This window comes from Microcebus murinus, chromosome 19, assembly GCF_040939455.1.
Source record: "Microcebus murinus isolate Inina chromosome 19, M.murinus_Inina_mat1.0, whole genome shotgun sequence".
In the NCBI taxonomy this organism is placed as follows: Eukaryota; Metazoa; Chordata; class Mammalia; order Primates; family Cheirogaleidae; genus Microcebus; species Microcebus murinus.
Genome location: NC_134122.1, coordinates 45461314 through 45478325, shown reverse-complemented (window position 1 = coordinate 45478325; position 17012 = coordinate 45461314). Strand labels below are relative to the sequence as shown.

The following is a 17012-nucleotide window of genomic DNA, read 5'->3' as shown; positions in this document are numbered from 1 at the left end:
GAAAAGAGATTAACCAGAAATCTTACAATATCTATTAATAAACATCATTGAGATCTTAAGTATTTAGCTGTAAGCCAGATGCTAAGGATGCAGATCTATGATATTGTATTTAGAGAATGTGTAGAATAATGGAATATGAAATTATCAGTCTGGAGATAAATATAAAGAAAGCTTTATTTCCTCCATTTTCTGATGAGGAAACCAAGAGGCAGTGTATACATATCTACAGTAATCATGGTACTATGTCTTCCATCGGCTAATCCAGAAGAACCTTCCTCGTTATATCCAACAGGTAGGTCTAAGTGTAGTTTCTTTTCTAACACACATTTTAAAGGCAGAAACAAGAAGGATGAGAGCAGAAGTTGGAGAAGAAAGTTTTCCTGTGTTAACAAGGGAAATGATGATAACAAATATCCAAAGAAGTGGGAATAATGATTAAGAAGAACAATCATAAGCATTTGGCAAATATTACCACATTTAAGCCACCCAACAACCTTTGTAGGGGAATGGTTATTACCATTTTACAGGTGATATTGATAACAATAATAGGTATCACTCCCTGTATGCCTGGCATTTTTCTACGTGCCTTACATTAACTCATGTAATTGGTGTAATAACCCTAGGTAATAATCCTATGTAATAACCCATAATAACCCTTAAAACATAGGCACTTTTATTTTTATCATTTTGCAGGTGAGGAAACTCAGCACAAATTTAGTGACCTGTCCAAAGTCACATAAGTAGCAGAGCTCGGGTTCTGAGACGCTGACCAGCATAGGGGAGGGTCATTTTCTCAGAGGCTATTGCCTGCAGATGAAAGGTTGGGCTTTTGTGTTTCAAGAAAAGAACCTAATCAACAAGGGATAATAGGTCCAGTAGTTTTTAACAAAGTGAATTGATGATCTAATTTACCTTGCTACAGAAAAATCAATGGGAATCACTATAATGTATTTATTAAATAATTCAAACAAATATTTATTGAGTGTATACTCTGCTTAAGTATGGCGCTAGGTAGTGAATAAACACGTTCTGATTAGCATTCAATTCATAAAGTCTTACTGATGAGTAAACTCTTTGAGTTAAGAATTGTGGTGGGCACTTCAGCTTCTTGTCTGGCATTCCCCGAGCACTCATCCCCTGCGTGACAGCCAGGCAGTCCGAGGGTTTGATCCCAGTTACAGGAGTGGGTCCCTGATCAGTCAAAGCAAGTGTTGGTAAAAATTCCTCTTCTCTTGCCAGAATGACTGGTTCAGGAATGGCCACAGACACAGTCTGGGGTAATGAGAGGTGAGAAATGGTTTGCCAGGTTTTAAGAAATAACACATTCTTTCTTAAGAGATAACTTCTTGAAGAAGCTCTCTTTCATTTTTTTTTCCATATCAAAGAGGGAGTGTGTAGCACTAGGAACTGATAGTGCCCTGCTGGGGCCATAAAAGGAAGCCAAGTCTAGAGGAGGATGACCCCATGGAAGGCAAAGCAGCGACATAAAACAACTAATTCTGGGGATACGATCAAGCTTTGAGTCAAATCCACTGGTAGACTGCCAGTTGTGCAGGCCAATAAACCCCATTTGTCGTACAAGCCTGTCTTAGGGTATTCTGTTATTTCCAACTGAACACATTCCAATAGAAACATCATTCCACCTACAGCTGCTCCTGCCCTTTCTGTTTAAATAGGCAAACCATTTTAAAATCACATCTCTAGCCATGTTCCAGTAAAAACCAAACCACAAAACTAATTACAGTGAGGAACCATGCTTATACTCTCCGAGTCCCCAGCATTTTGTAGGTATATTAATGCTACTTCAGGGGGTTCCAAAATAATCAAATTTAATCCCCAAATAACTCTGTGGAGTTAAAAGACGTATAGGCTTGAGGGAAAAGTAGCTCAGAAGGATAAACCTGCAGTGTTAACTTTGCTGGAATGGACTTTTTCTATGATTATAAAAAAAAAATCATTATAATTCTCTCTGCTCAAGTCTCTTACTCATGGATATATGAGCACACGAGCTGTCGAAGGGGCCAACTAACAGAGACTATGGAAAGAGCTGGTAGGAAAACATAAATAAGATGCATATTATCTAGATTTACCAACAACAACCATGTGTTTTTCTAAATATAACCCTTTCCACCCACAAACACACATAGATGACACAACTCTTTACCTAAAGCAGGTGTCCTCAAACTACGGCCCCCACCTAGCACATTTATCTGGCCCTCTGGGTGTTTTTGCTGCCACTGCCTGTCCTGCTTAGCAGCTGACTCGTCTAGGGCCCATGGTGCACATTCTCCAATGGTCTCAGGGACAGTGAACTGGCCCCCTGTTTAAAAAGTTTGAGGACCCCTGACCTAAAGCATCTAGTTTGTCCGAGGAATTCATCTAGCGTCACACCAAGTGAAAAAGCTACATTGTGGTGTTTAAAACGCTGCCACTCTTCAGTCTCCACTATACTCAGAAATTCAGTGTTATAACTTCCACATAAATGCAATCTTTAGAATTTTGATATCATAAAATCCTTATCTTGATAACTGTTATGAGTAAAATAATGAATCCAGATTCCTGTAAAGCCTCAGTGTTCCTCATCCTGTTCACAGAAGTGCTAGCTACATGTTACCCTTAGTCTGAAAGTACCAATGAAAGTACCAAATTGCAAGTGTTTAATTTTAATGGCATATCAAAGAGCCTACCTAATGAAAACAGATTAAAAATTCTAATAGGTGTTTAAGAGTTTTATTTGCTAAATTATATTATGACTCTATAAATTTTAATGATGCTCAATTAGATTATAAAGAATTTTCAAATATTTGACTACCCTTTCATTTTCCACATTAAAAATTCATTATTTTTCCTTTTTTTCATTATCTCTTTTCTACACGTAGGTGTATTTTCCTATTCTATCAGAACTCACTTGTTTAATGAATACATATTTATTAAGTATCTATTATATGCCATGACACAGATGCAAAAACCAGAAAGGTGCTATTCTTGCCTTTAAAATCAGTCACATATGTAACTAAATAAGAAATGTGAAGTGTGCTATAATACATGCAAAGACTAAGTGCCAAGAGAGCAGAGAAGGAAGGTTCAACAAGCTTAAGAGTTGAGAGGAATGTCAGAGTAACTTCAAAAGGCAGTGACATGTGAACTGGGTCTTGAAGAATATATAGGAATTTCAGAAAAGGTGAGAGTAAGAAACTGTCACAGAAGTGTGAATGTGTATGGGATGTTCAGAAAACTGTGATATGACTGAAGTAGGGGGAAAGGGTAAGGAGAGTGGGAAAATATGAAGCTGGAGGGGTTAGCTGGGTCCTCATATACCACGTGAAGCAAGCTGACCTTTACCAGGCTAATGGAGAAATAAGAAAAGTTTCTAAACTGGGAAGTGATGTGTAGTTACAATGTACTGGATGAAGCTGAGATTTTAGAGGTGAGGGGTGGAGTGGCTCTCTTTTTTTATTTTTGCACATTTTGCAAATGAGCCATGGAAAGCCTTTGTTTCAGGGTATCTTTCCTAGAATGTTCGAGGCAAGTCACCTTGGAAGAGAGAGAAGGCTCCATCCAGAGCAAAGGGCAGGCGGGTTTACTCTGCAGTCTAACTGACTCGGGCTCCCCAAGCTCAGCTCAGGATTCCTTTTTTGTAACTCAAGCAACTGCCTGTGCAGTTGTCATCCACCCCCTTCACATTGTCCTGTCAGAACTGGGACTCAGGGAATTGGCACAAAAAAATGTTCGTACGCCAGCTCTAGCGATTGCATTGAGTGATAAACTGTCCCACTTTACCCTAATTGCAGGCTAACTTACTGGTTTGCAAATATGGGTAAAATCTCAGACCCTTCACTGTTTTTGACAAGAGACAAGTAGAAGTTCCTGCAGGTCAAAAATAATGAGGACCTATGTTGCACAGAGCCCACAGGAATGCAGTACAAGCCACAAAAACTGAAACTGCCCCTTGCCCCACCTGGCTTCCCTGTAATTGCTTGCTACTCAGGAGTTATATCACTCATGGTCATAATGATTCTTAGCTTTCTTCATTGCTCCCATAGATAACATCACCCTTGGGAAACCTAAGGCCAGTTTTTGAGTTATCTTCCAGGCCTCGCATTCTGGTGGACCAACTGACCCACTCAGGCCCACAACAAGGAACTGACTCAACTGGCGTTGCAACCCCCACCCAGGAACTGACTCAGCACATGAAGACAATTTCCACACCTCTTTGGGTCCACCTTGAATCCAGCCAATCAGCAGCCCCAAGTGCCTAGTCCTATGCCCACGAAACTATCTTTTTCCCAAATTCCCAAAAACCCTATCTCCCAAATTCTCTGGGAGACAGACTGTAGCAACCCTCCCACCTCCTTACTAGGCATCTGTGATATTAAACCCTTTGTCTGCTGGGACCTCTGCCATCTCAGTGTATCGGCTTCCTCTTGATCAGCAGGCAGTGCACCTGGCGGGGCTGTACCACGTAACCATCACTTGACCAGTGTCAAACATACTAAGAAGCTGTCAAACACAGAGCTCATAAAGAAAGGAGAGAAGACTAGAAGAGATCCCTGATAAGAAGGAATAGTGAGGACAAAAGAAGGGATGAACTCCAGAACCGAAAAGGAAATATTTAATACACATCCGTATAGAGGTCCCTCACCTGTAAAAACTGCACCCTGGGTGACTTTCTCCTCCTTTAACCAAATGCAAAATTATTCCTCTGGCTACCTTTCTCTCTCACTCAGAGATGGATTTCAATACTAAACATCATTGGGTTCAGTTAAATTAAAAATTGAAAGTCTCAACTAGAAAGCACATTATAAAACTGCTATGACTATTACATGATCATCTTAAATAGACATAACTCAGATGCTTTGCACCCAATCACACTTCTTACCCAGCAACTCGTACAGAGAATTTAGAATGGATTTCCAAGATTCCCCAGCTTCTCGCCCAGCGACGTCAGCAAAGTGTGCCGCGCTGCTGTAGACGTGCAGTCGGTCTATGCACTCGAGCACAAGACTAATCATTCCCTGGAAAGTTAAAAAAAAAAAAAGAAATCACCATCAGAAACTTTCATTCTGCTCACAGACTACAAATGCTAACTTGATTTAAAAAAAGAAATCTGGCTTAAAATACTTCTATTAATCATAAAGAAAATTGTGATCATTTATTCAAAGGACAGGAAGAAACACATTTGCATGTGAAATGAAATGTTCTTCAAATAGTTCAAGTGGATTTTAAATCTTGAGTGTTATTATCAAAGAGGAAGGGAAGAATAATATGAAAATATGTACTTTATACTTACAGTATTCTACTGTAAAGTAAGCATAAGAATAGATCCTCATTCTTAGATAGGCATTACTATTATTATTCTTAAATTAACGATAAAGTAAATTAAATGAAGAAAAGCTCATGAAAAGACAGTTTTAAAACAAATTAAAAATTCATTGTAGAACTTTGTAAGATGCAGCCTAAATTTGAAATTATGCTTCAATTTTATTACTATTGCTAGATCAAGGTTGTCAAAATAAGGCAAAACTCATAAAAGGAAGAAGTATAAACCACTGACTAATAAAATGAACTTATTCCACATTTCACACAGAATTTTTTTTTTTTTGAGACAAGGTCTTGCTCTGTGTTCCAGGCTAGAGTGCAGTGGCGTCATCATAGCTCACTGCAACCTCCAACTCCTAGGTTCAGAGGATCTTCCTGCCTCAGCCTCCCACATAGCTGGGACTACAGGCTGGCCACTGCTCCTGGCTAATGTTTTTTTGTTGTTGTTTTTTTGTAGAGACAGGGTCTTGCTATTCCCCAGGCTGGTCTCAAATTCCTAGGCTCAAGCGATCCTCCTGCCTCAGCCTCTCAAAGTGCTAGGATTATAGGCGTGAGTCATCATATCCAGCCAACAGAGAATTTAAGAGGCACCATGGACCTAAGAACATTTCTAAGTTTCCATCCAGATAGTCTCATATGATAAATTAAAAAGAAAAACTAATCTAAATTAATATTTTATATGTTCACAGCCCAATATTTAGTTTTACTTCTTCTAGATATTAAATTAACGCAGTAAACAGTCCAAAAACTTGACATGAAAAAGAAAGGCTCCCAATAAACCACTCTATGTTGTTATTCTAGGTTTATTTTGGCAATTCCTTTGCTTTCATGCCATTATGGTTGTCAGATCATTTCTTTTGTATACAGAGTGAGAAAGTCCTCTAAAATGAATCAGTTTCAAGGGCTTCTGATGAGATATTAAAAAACAAGTTTAAAACTGGAAGGAACATAGATCTAGAGATTATGGGACCTCAGCAGTACTCTCTAACCCTTTTTGTTAGATGCTTTTACAAAGTTACTTTTATCCAGAGAAAAGTCATTATCCCTCATATAGAAGAAGAATGGGAACCCTTGCTGGGCTTGCCTAATTAATCCCATCAACCCTGATAGCCTCTCACTGAAACTCTCGAATCATAGTAGTTAATTCTTACATGAGCATTAGGATACCAGACACATGGTTTGGTCCTTCTTTTGTTCTGTATACAAAATATGACACTTGAGCTCTTTTTAGCAGTGGAGCTTTTGGTGAAATAAAATCATACATGGAAATAAAATATATGCAAAGGGGAAAAGTGGAGTTACTCTGCCCAAGTAGATGCCTGGAGCTCAGCCTCCATAGACTGAGCTCTCCTGGGCAGCTTCTATCCCAACACAAAGCTCCTGTGGATCCTGAGGCATTTCTGAAACTGCCCTTTATAAAATAAATAAAAGACCGTAGGGTGGGGACAGCGGTAGAGGCCTGAACTCTGCAAAGATATAGGCAAGAGGAAAAAAAAATAATATATATTATATATAAAAACCAGTCATTATTCCTTAGCTTGCTTTCCCGTAATTGCTTACTACTCAGGAATCACATAGCTCATGGTCATAATGATTCTTAGCTTTCTTTATTGCTCCCATAGATAACACCACCCTTGTGAAACCTAAGGCTGGTCTTTGAGATATCTTCCAGACCCTGCATTCCAGTGGGCCCACTGACCCACCCAGACCAGTGGCCCAAGGAATCAACTCAACAGGTGTGTGACCTGGGAACTGATTCAGCTTAAGAAGATAATTTATGCTTCCAGATTCCATGAGTTCATCCTGGCCAATCAGCAAACCCATTGCCTAGCCCTTTGCCCACCAAGCTATCTTTAAAAACCCTTTCCCCCAAATTCCTGAGGAGATGAAGTTGAGAAATTCCTCCCATCTCCTTCATGGTGCTTGTGATACTAAATTCTTTCTCTGTTGTAACCCCTGCTGTCTCAGTGTCTACTGGCTTCCTCTTGAGCAGTGAACTTAGTTGTGCTGTAACATTTCCAAGGAGCCTGCAAGAACCCTGCTGAATCATTTGAAAACCCCAATGCTTTCTAAAATCCATAATCATTTGCACAATTAAAGAGTCCATATTGCTGTAATCAACATGGAGCAAACTACAGTGCTTACAAATGACCTGAGTGAAGGCTGAACAGACAGTAAGTGTCTCTTGCCAGGGAATTGAAAAGCTTTATCTTTTAAAATTAATATTCATGGATAAAGAACTCAAAGTAATGTCCAGATTCCTCCAAGGCTGGTTTCCTCTGTTCAGTAGAGTATCTGCTCCTCTATACCTCAAATGGCAAAGACATCAAATAGATGAAGAATCCCACCCCCCAACCCCAAGAAGTTGCTTTCCCAAGAGAACAACAGAAAAGCAATGAAATGAGCATTAGTAGAAAGCAACAGAAAAGCAATGAAATGAGCATTGGTAGAAAGTCACCTCTTCCTGGAAGAGATTCTGCCGATTCTTCAGGGCTCGTAGCCTGTTCTGCTTGTCCTCATGTTCTAAATGCTCGTCTGGTGGGTGGAAGTAGCCGATAAGATCCCGCAGACTTAGACTTACAGACTCTATGGGCAAGTCTACTGTGGAAGGCTTCACTTTCTTGTTGAGAGCATCCAGGCCCCTAAAATAAATAGCAAGCGTTTCCTATGTCAGTGATTCACAATTCTGTTATTTTCCGTTCATAGATGACTTCACAGCATTACTCCCTTCTCACTATACCACTGTCAAAGGGACATATAAGAAAGTGATCCTTTTCCTCAAGCAGCAGTAATGAATAGATTCAAATCAGAAATCATGTAGCATGTCACATACAATTATATTATAAAAACCAGTATCAAGAGCCACTTATCTAGAGTAAAACCTGATACGCCAAAGGGTCAATGCATATAAAACCAATAGTCTAAATATTTGGAAACTGACTGATTTCATTTGAAAGCACTACATACTGTAAGGTTTAGGACTGTGTCTTCCCAGAGTGATAATCCTGACAGTTGCTTTTTGTTTGTTTGTTTTACATAAAGGAATTCTTAACAAGTTTTGCTCTCGTGGATACACTAGGTTGCCATTCAGTAAAATTCCTGCCAGTTAAAAACAGTAGTCTAATAATGTTAATTTAGAAAATTTGCTTATCAATCAGTAAATAACATGTTAAAATACTTTTCTATTAGTTGAAAGAAATGTATTTGAAAATTAAATTTTAAAATACCATGATGTATTTTCTAGCCTTTGAAGAAAAATACATGACTATCTTATAAATGTGTTAATTCATTGAGCTTACTGAGATTCTCGGTTTTATAACTCTTAGTTTTGAATGTGTCTGAAAATAACTTCAAAACATGATGTCTGTAAAGCAGTTATTCCAAGGTAAAAAATTGATTTAAAAAACACACAATAGATGCCATGAAAGAATTGGCAAATACCTCTACTGTACTTAATAAAGCAATAGTCTTAGTAGTCATGATAAAATTTTAATGCATGAAAAATATTACACTTCTAATCCTGCTTTCTGTATCAGGAATTACAATATGGCAATATTTTATCCCAAGAAAATTTTTCTGGATGATTTTCTTACTGTATTGGAACTTACATTTAAAAGACAATAAAAGCATTTTTAGTAAGAATTAGCTTAGATTTGAACTTTACAATGTTCAAAACATTATTTTAAATGTATAATCATTTACACAAAGATTTCTAATAATTTTGAATATTTGACTTTAGCATTAAGTAGAAATAGTGAATATGAACAACTACCCTAAAGTTTTTGCCTGAAATTCCATATCAATTATATCAACAGAACTCTCATCCATTCACTAATTTCATCATCTCTATTAGTTTTTATATGCCCAAAAAGCAACAGAAGTGATTTTTCAGAAGAAACTTATTTCTTCTCTTTTAAAATTAAAATTCATATGCAATGAAATATTTTTTCTAAACATTAATCATAAATAAATACTTAACAAATTCAAACTCAACTCTTATCATACTAAAGCAAATGAAATTCAAAAATGATTCAGGTATAATATCTACATTTTCAAATCTAAAGGAAAACAATAGTAAATTTCAGTTTTTAAGTTATTAAGTTGAAATAAACACATCTGGCCAGGCGCGGTGGCTCACGCCTGTAATCCTAGCTCTCTGGGAGGCCGAGGTGGGCAGATTGTTTGAGCTCAGGAGTTCGAAACCAACCTGAGCAAGAGCGAGACCCCGTCTCTACTATAAATAGAAAGAAATTAATTGGTCAACTAATATATATAGAAAAAATTAGCCGGGCATGGTGGCGCATGCCTGTAGTCCCAGCTACTCGGGAGGCTGAGGCAGGAGGATTGCTTGAGCCCAGGAGTTTGAGGTTGCTGTGAGCTAGGCTGACGCCACGGCACTCACTCTAGCCTGGGCAACAAAGCGAGACTCTGTCTCAAAAAAAAGAAATAAACACATCTGCCATCAGGGATATAACCATTATTCAATTACTTTCTAGGAGATGCTGCTTTTTAGAACAAATGCCATCCACAATTCTAAAATTATTAATTATGCTACATTTTATAGCTTTCATTTAATATAAAGACATTTATCATCTTAATTTTTCAAGGACAAAAAATGAGGCAAAATAATAATTCAGAAAACCAAAGATGGCAGAATCACCACCAACAGTCCAAAATAATAGAATCTGTAGAACCCTCTTTCCTACACATAGCACCTCTTCCTACCCATAACACACACACACACACACCATAACTACCACCACCACCATGACCTGAGAGAGAGAACAGAAGGGTTACAGGAAAAAAACACATTAGAAAAACACAAATGATTAAATCATCTTCACTTTCACTCTAAAAGGTAAAAAGGAAACGTTTGAGTATACATTTCTTAAATGAGTCTCAATAGGCATTAAGTAAATTTGCATTAATAAGATGAATAGTAAAAAGTAATTTAATATGAAAGAAATGGGTGCAAACATTGTAAAGATATCAAAATTTTAAAGATTTTTGGTGCTTTCATGAATGTGATAGGAGGAGCAAAATATTTTATTTAAAAAATGCTCTTTACAATGTTCAAAAATTATGCAAGACTTTTCAAAGTTTCTGAATATATTAAAGAATTATATGAAAATGCAGGACCTATAATAGGTAATACTAAGGAGCATTTACGTAAAGTATGCATATATGTAAATATATATAAACATAACTATTAGAGTGAAATGATATAACTAAAGGGTAAATATTCTACAAAAGAAAAGAAAAGGGAAAAAAACTAAAGCTTAATTAAAATTTAATTTCCAATATATAATTAAGGTCAGTTAAGTGTAAGAGAAGGAAACAGACTCAATGTGTTCATCCATGGCATTTCTTAGGTGATCACAAGGGAAACAGACACTGTTAAAAGTGGATGCTAAAAAAAAATAAAAAATAAAAAAAAGTGGATGCTAGATAAGTCAGGAAAATACGTCTAATCTGTGATGAGTTTATAAGGAGGAGGAAATCTAAAAAAGAAAAAACTATCAATGCAGAATTAGCAGAGATCCTAGACTACATTTGCCAAGAGAAATAAGGAATCTCATCTGGAAATAAACATTTCATGTGTCAACTAGATTTCAGTTGCATTTGGCCAAGATAATGTGAAAAGACAGAATTTACCCTCCCTCCTGAAACAAAAAAAGGAGACAAAATATATGGGGTAAAGACAAAACAAAAACAAAAACCACATTCAAGACACTGGATATTAAAGAATAAAGGACAGGAATTCCTGAGAGATAAGAAACAATTTAGGTGAGTCCTACAGCTTGCCCTAGAGTTTATTGCCTAGAGAATTTCCAGGCCACAAAGTAGGTAGGAAACCCAGGTGGGGCACAGTGGACTCCATGCCTTGAAGAGGCATTGCTGATAGTCTGAGGAGACCAAGGTTGCTAGACTTCACAGGACAGTACTAAAGAAGAGAGGGCTACACAAGAGAGAACCCTAAGATCTACAGAGGCATATTCAGCAGAATATTGGTCAGCACATCATGTTAGAAAACTGCTCAAGGCAGGGAACAGAACCACCTGATAGGTAACAGGGAATAGTAACCACCCACACACAGGACCTGAAACAGCGCCTGTCCCACAAGCCAGATGGGAAAACTTCACAATTCTTGGGGCACTGGGTACAGCATACTCATGGTCTTACCTCACTAGTGGGGAATAATTAGCCCTGGACTAACCACTGCTCTGCCCACTCAGAAAACTCTAAAAGCAAGATCCAAAAGAATCAAACTGTTTCCAAGAAACTTAACTGTATCCCAGAAAAAAAGCTCAAGAATATTTACAGAAATACAACAATCTCCAGCATCCAACAAATTCACAATATCTGCAACTAAAGAAAAATGATCAGATATACAAAGACTATAAAATACGATCATCAATAAAGAGAAAAATCAACTAACCAAAAGAATTAAAACCATCAATCTAGAATACCATACTCGGCAAAAATGTCATTTAAAATGAAAACAAAAGGGATATATTTTCAGTCATACAGAAACTAAAAAAGTCCATCTTTAGCTGACCTGCAGTATAAGAAATGTTAAAAGATGTCCTTCAGGCAAAAGAAAACAATATCAAAGGGAATATGAATACCTATCAAGGAATAAAGAACACTGAAAATGGTAACTATATATGTTTTGCTATTTAAATCTCTTTGAAACTAATTGACTGTTTAAATAAAAATTATAAAAATGTAGCATGGGTTAATAACATCTATAAAAGTAAAATGTATGACAAAAACTACATAAAGACTGGGAAGGAAGTATACTACTGTAATTTTCTTACATTATTTGTAAAATGATAAATATCACTTGAAGTTAGACTGTGATAATTTTAAAATATATGCTATAAACATTAAGCAACCACTAAAAGAAGAACCAAAAAAAGGCAGAAAGAGAAAGAAAAGAATAAAGACAAGATGAGACAAATATAAAACAAATAGCAAGGTGATAGATTTAAACCTACTATGTCAATAATCATATTAATGTAAATGGACTAAACAATAAATTTAAAAACAGCAATTATCAAACTGAATAAAAAAGCAATATCCAACTACATATTGCCTATAAGAAATGAACTTTAAATATAACAATACAAATAGGTTAAAGGACATACAGTGCTAATACCAAAGAAAAAAAGAAAGCTAGAGTGGTCATATTAACATCATACAAAGTAGATGTCATAGCAGTAGTATATTAGCAGAGATTTCATAATGATAAAGGACTCAATTCATCAAAAGGACATAATCTTAAACATTTATGCATCTCATAACAGAGCTTCAAAATACATGAAGAAAAAATGACAGTTAACAAATACTGGTGTGGAAGCAGAGAGACAGGAACACTCATACACTGTTGGTGGGACTGCAAACTAGTACAACCTCTATGGAAAGTAGTATAGAGATACCTAAAAGAACTAAAAGTAGAACTACCATTTGGTCCAGCAATCCCACTAGTAGGTATTTACCTAAAGGAAAAAAAGACATTCAATAAAGAAGACACCTGCACTCAAATGTTTATAGCAGCGCAATTCACAATTGCAAAGATATGGAAACAACCCAAGTGCCCTTCAACACATGTGTGGATTAATAAAATGTGGTATATGTATACTATGGACTACCACTCAGCCATAACAAAAAGTGATGTATTAACCTGGATGGAATTAGAAACCGTTCTTCACTTAGAGTGAAGTATCACAAGAATGGAAAAACAAACACCACATGTACTCACCATTAAACTGGAACTAAACAACTAAACAACAACTAAACAACACTTCTGTGCACATATGGAAATAACATTCTTTGGAAATCAAGCAGGAGGGAGGGGGAAGGAGAGGATGGGTGAATTGACACCTAACAGGTACAATGCACACTATCTGGGATACGGGCACACTTACAACTTTGACTCAAATGGTACCAAAGCAATTTACGTAACCAAAATGTTTGTACCCCAGTAATATTCTGAAATAAAATTGAAAAAAAAAACAGTTAAACAATGACAATAAAAAGAAAAGCAAAAAATAAACAAATTTAAAACTCACATGCATAAAATTAAACCAATCTGAAAATTTATGTATTAATCCTAATGAGAGATATATTTGATTACTGAAAATGTCATAACTTTAGAGAATTAAAATGTACACAAGAATGCTAGAGGTTTTAAAATACAGCTTTAAAACGTGGAGCCTGAAATTTACTTTGATACCAGCAGTTCTTGCTTCCTGATTTCAAAATAATTCAGCTGTCTTAAGCTCGAGATAATATTTCATATTATAATTACCATTACTGGTTTGTTTTTATTTTGCCTGTGAATTAGTGTACTAGTTACAAAAATGGAAGTTGATCAGAAGAAATAAAAAAAGGTTTAAAAACTTTAAAAAAAAAGAAAAAGTGACATCTAAAAACAGAGCTTCAAAATACATAAAGAAAAAGTAACAGACTGTAAAGAGAAACAGAAGAGCCCACAATTATAGTCAGATATTTCAATACCTTTCTCTCAGTAATTAATAGAATAGACTGAAAATAGGGAAATTAAAGACCTAAACAATACTATCAACCAACTAGATCAAACTGACATTTTTAAACACTCCGCCCAACAAGAGCAAAATGCACTTTCTTTTCAATTGCACATGTAACACTTACCAATAGAGAACTTTTTCTTTCTTTCTTTTTTTTTTTTTTTTTTTTTGAGACAGAGTCTCACTCTATTGCCCAGGCTAGAGTGCCATGGCATCAGCCTAGCTCACAGCAACCTCAAACTCCTGGGCTCAGGTGATCCTCCTGCCTCAGCCTCCCGAGTAGCTGAGACTACAGGCATGTGCCACCATGCCCGGCTAATTTTTTTTTTTCTATAAATTTTTTTTTTTGATCTTTTATTTTTTTTATTTATTTATTTTTTTTTGGCATATTATGGGGGTACAGATTTTAAGGTTTCAATAAATGCCCATTTCCCCTTTCTATAATTTTTTAGTGGAACAATTAATTTGTTTCTATTTTTAGTAGAGACGGGGTCTCATTCTTGCTCAGGCTGGTTTCAAACTCCTGACCTTGAGCAATCCACCTGCCTCAGCTTCCCAGAGTGCTAGGATTACAGGCATGAGCCACCACGTCCGGCCTAGAGAACTTTTTCTGAGCCATAAAACAAGTCTCAACATATTTAAAGCATTCAATCTTACAAAGTATATTCTCTGACCATATGGCATTAAATTAGAAATTAGAAACAGAAAAATCTCAGGAAAATCCCCAAATATTTAGCAACTAAATAATACATTGGTCAAAGAAGTCATCAAAAGGGAAATTAAAAAACAACATATCAAAAAGTGTGAGGTGCTACTAAAAACAAATTTTTAGCATTAAATGCTTATATCAAAAAAGAAAATTCTCAAATTAATGATGTCAGCATTCATCATATAAAACTCAAAAAAGAATAAATAAAATCCAAGCCAAAAAGAAGAAAAGAAATAAAAAAAAAATCAGAGTGGGAATCAGAAAATCCTTTTACGGTTAAATATAGATTAATATAACCATCATATTTTATCACAATAGGCATAATGAATGAGTGTCATTCAAATAACCCAGCCAAAAATTAACTTTCAAGATTTAATGAAGAAGCAAGTATATAATTCAATATTTTAACCATAGAATCTAAATTTCTCATACTTGGTTCTCTATCATATAAGTAATTGTCAAATTTTAAATTTTTTCTTCCAAATCACAGATACTACTTTAAAAAAATGAGCCTAGAGCAAATATGCTAAAGAAAATCCCATTCAAAATGAATTTTAGTATCACAGCCAGCATACAAAATGTTACTTATGGTGTACTATCACTATATGAAGCCTAAACGTTGACATGGTAACTTCCTGACCTAATACTTTTATAAAACAAATCACCAATGTTTTCTCTAGTATTCCAGTAATTGCTGCTTACCAAACAGAATCTCTGTAGTACTACTCAAAACTCTACATAAGTCAAAGTGAACTTAAAACTGTCCTTCATATTTGAAGAAGTCTGTACTGATCAATATGATTAAATAGAAAATGGACTATTTTAAATATTTATGATCAATTTATGATCAATTTCCTCAATCCTTATCATGGAAGTGATTGGTTATAGTAAAGAAGAATTCGTGGAAAGAACAAGATGGAAAAAGGTTGTTTAATTGTTTTAAAAAGAAATTATAATTTTTAAGTAGAATTTCTTGACATGACTAATTTTATAGTATATTAAAATGTAATAAATTTTATTTATTATAAGAAATAAATATTATATAAATGACATAAGAATAAATACAAATAGTACCAAAAAGTAATACAGGAAATAAACAAAATATAAAAATCTGACACCTCATCTTTAAGCCTTACCCCAACTGAGGAAGCTTAGGATTTAGATGAGGCAGAGAAATGGATGATATGCTAAGGAGTGGACTGAGTTTTTTTTATGCCATAAAGCTAAAATTGATTTATTTATTCAACTACCGTAAAATGACTTTAATATTCTTTTAAAAACTAATAAGTGGGGGAAATATTTGTAATTTAAATAGGACAAATGGAAATTAATATCTCTAACATAACAAAAGATTTTAACAGCCTAAAAGAAATATCGACAAATAGTAGGGTAAAACACACCTAAAAAATAAATGAAGAAAAATGATCAATAAAAAAATTTTCCCCCAACAAATTAGCAAAGTTTAAAAAGATAGATGAAATCCATCACAGGTCAGAGTATATACTGGTATGTTACTAGAAAACACTTGTTCCACAAGTATGATTTAGTTTGTAGATATGCAATTATTTCAACTATTAGGTGGAAAACCTTAATTATCATAAGAATCACTTTTTTCAAATACAGATCAAAAATCACCAAGTATATGGGCTTCATTACTCTCATTATAAAATGAAATTAAATAGGTCCATAACAAGGAAGAGTAGTTATAAAATAATCCTAATCTATATCTATCTGTTACAGTCACACATCCAATTTCTAAAACCACATTTCTTTTTTAAAATTTCATTTAAAAGAAAGACATAAAATCATCTAACTAGCACTTCCTAATGTGTTCTGCTGACCTATCAAACTGTATGTGACTTACCACCATAGTATATCTTAGAATTGTCTATTTATAATCCAATATGGAAATGAAAATGAAATATCAATCAACTACAACAACAACAACAAAGTACCTTATAAATCTATTGAAAAGGAAGACTGTGCTCCGGATGACTCGTGCTGTGCGTGATTCTTCATGCTGAGATCTAGACAAATTTAAGCCATCATCCATGTGGCCTTCATGATGCATAATGGCCTGTGAGAAAGCAAAAATAAGGCCATAACTCCCAACAGCTCTTTCCCAAACTGGAGTTAAGGAGCTGTACACTCAAGCAAGTAAGCTAGAATAATAAATAGAACCAGAGGACACGCAGCGTGGACTGGGAAGCTGTTGTGTTCAGATAATACGCACAGGTTCCTATACAAACTAGCCATTCCATATATTTATTTAGTTATTTTTTTAAAATGATTCAATAAATGAATTGAGTTGAACAAAACAGAGCCTATTCACATATCTAGTTTCAATTATTGATCCATAACCTAAGCAAACTTGGTAAAAAAACAGCAAAGGAAGCCCGACATTGGCACACCAGTAATGCAGGAGTTCTGAA

The 17012-nt window shown here is 35.4% G+C and overlaps 1 protein-coding gene across 5 annotated transcripts in view; it reads right to left on the bottom strand.

Annotated features, from left to right (window-relative positions):
* The window catches only part of RYR2 (ryanodine receptor 2), a 644030-nt gene that overhangs the window by 302932 nt on the left and 324086 nt on the right, over positions 1-17012 (bottom strand). For all 5 annotated transcript variants that reach the window (XM_075995501.1, XM_075995503.1, XM_075995502.1 and 2 more), the window contains 3 exons: positions 16536-16657; positions 7778-7961; positions 4880-5015 (listed from right to left, as the gene is read on the bottom strand). In XM_075995501.1, coding sequence (XP_075851616.1) covers positions 4880-5015; positions 7778-7961; positions 16536-16657 — 442 coding nt within the window. The remainder of the gene's footprint in view (positions 1-4879; positions 5016-7777; positions 7962-16535; positions 16658-17012) is intronic.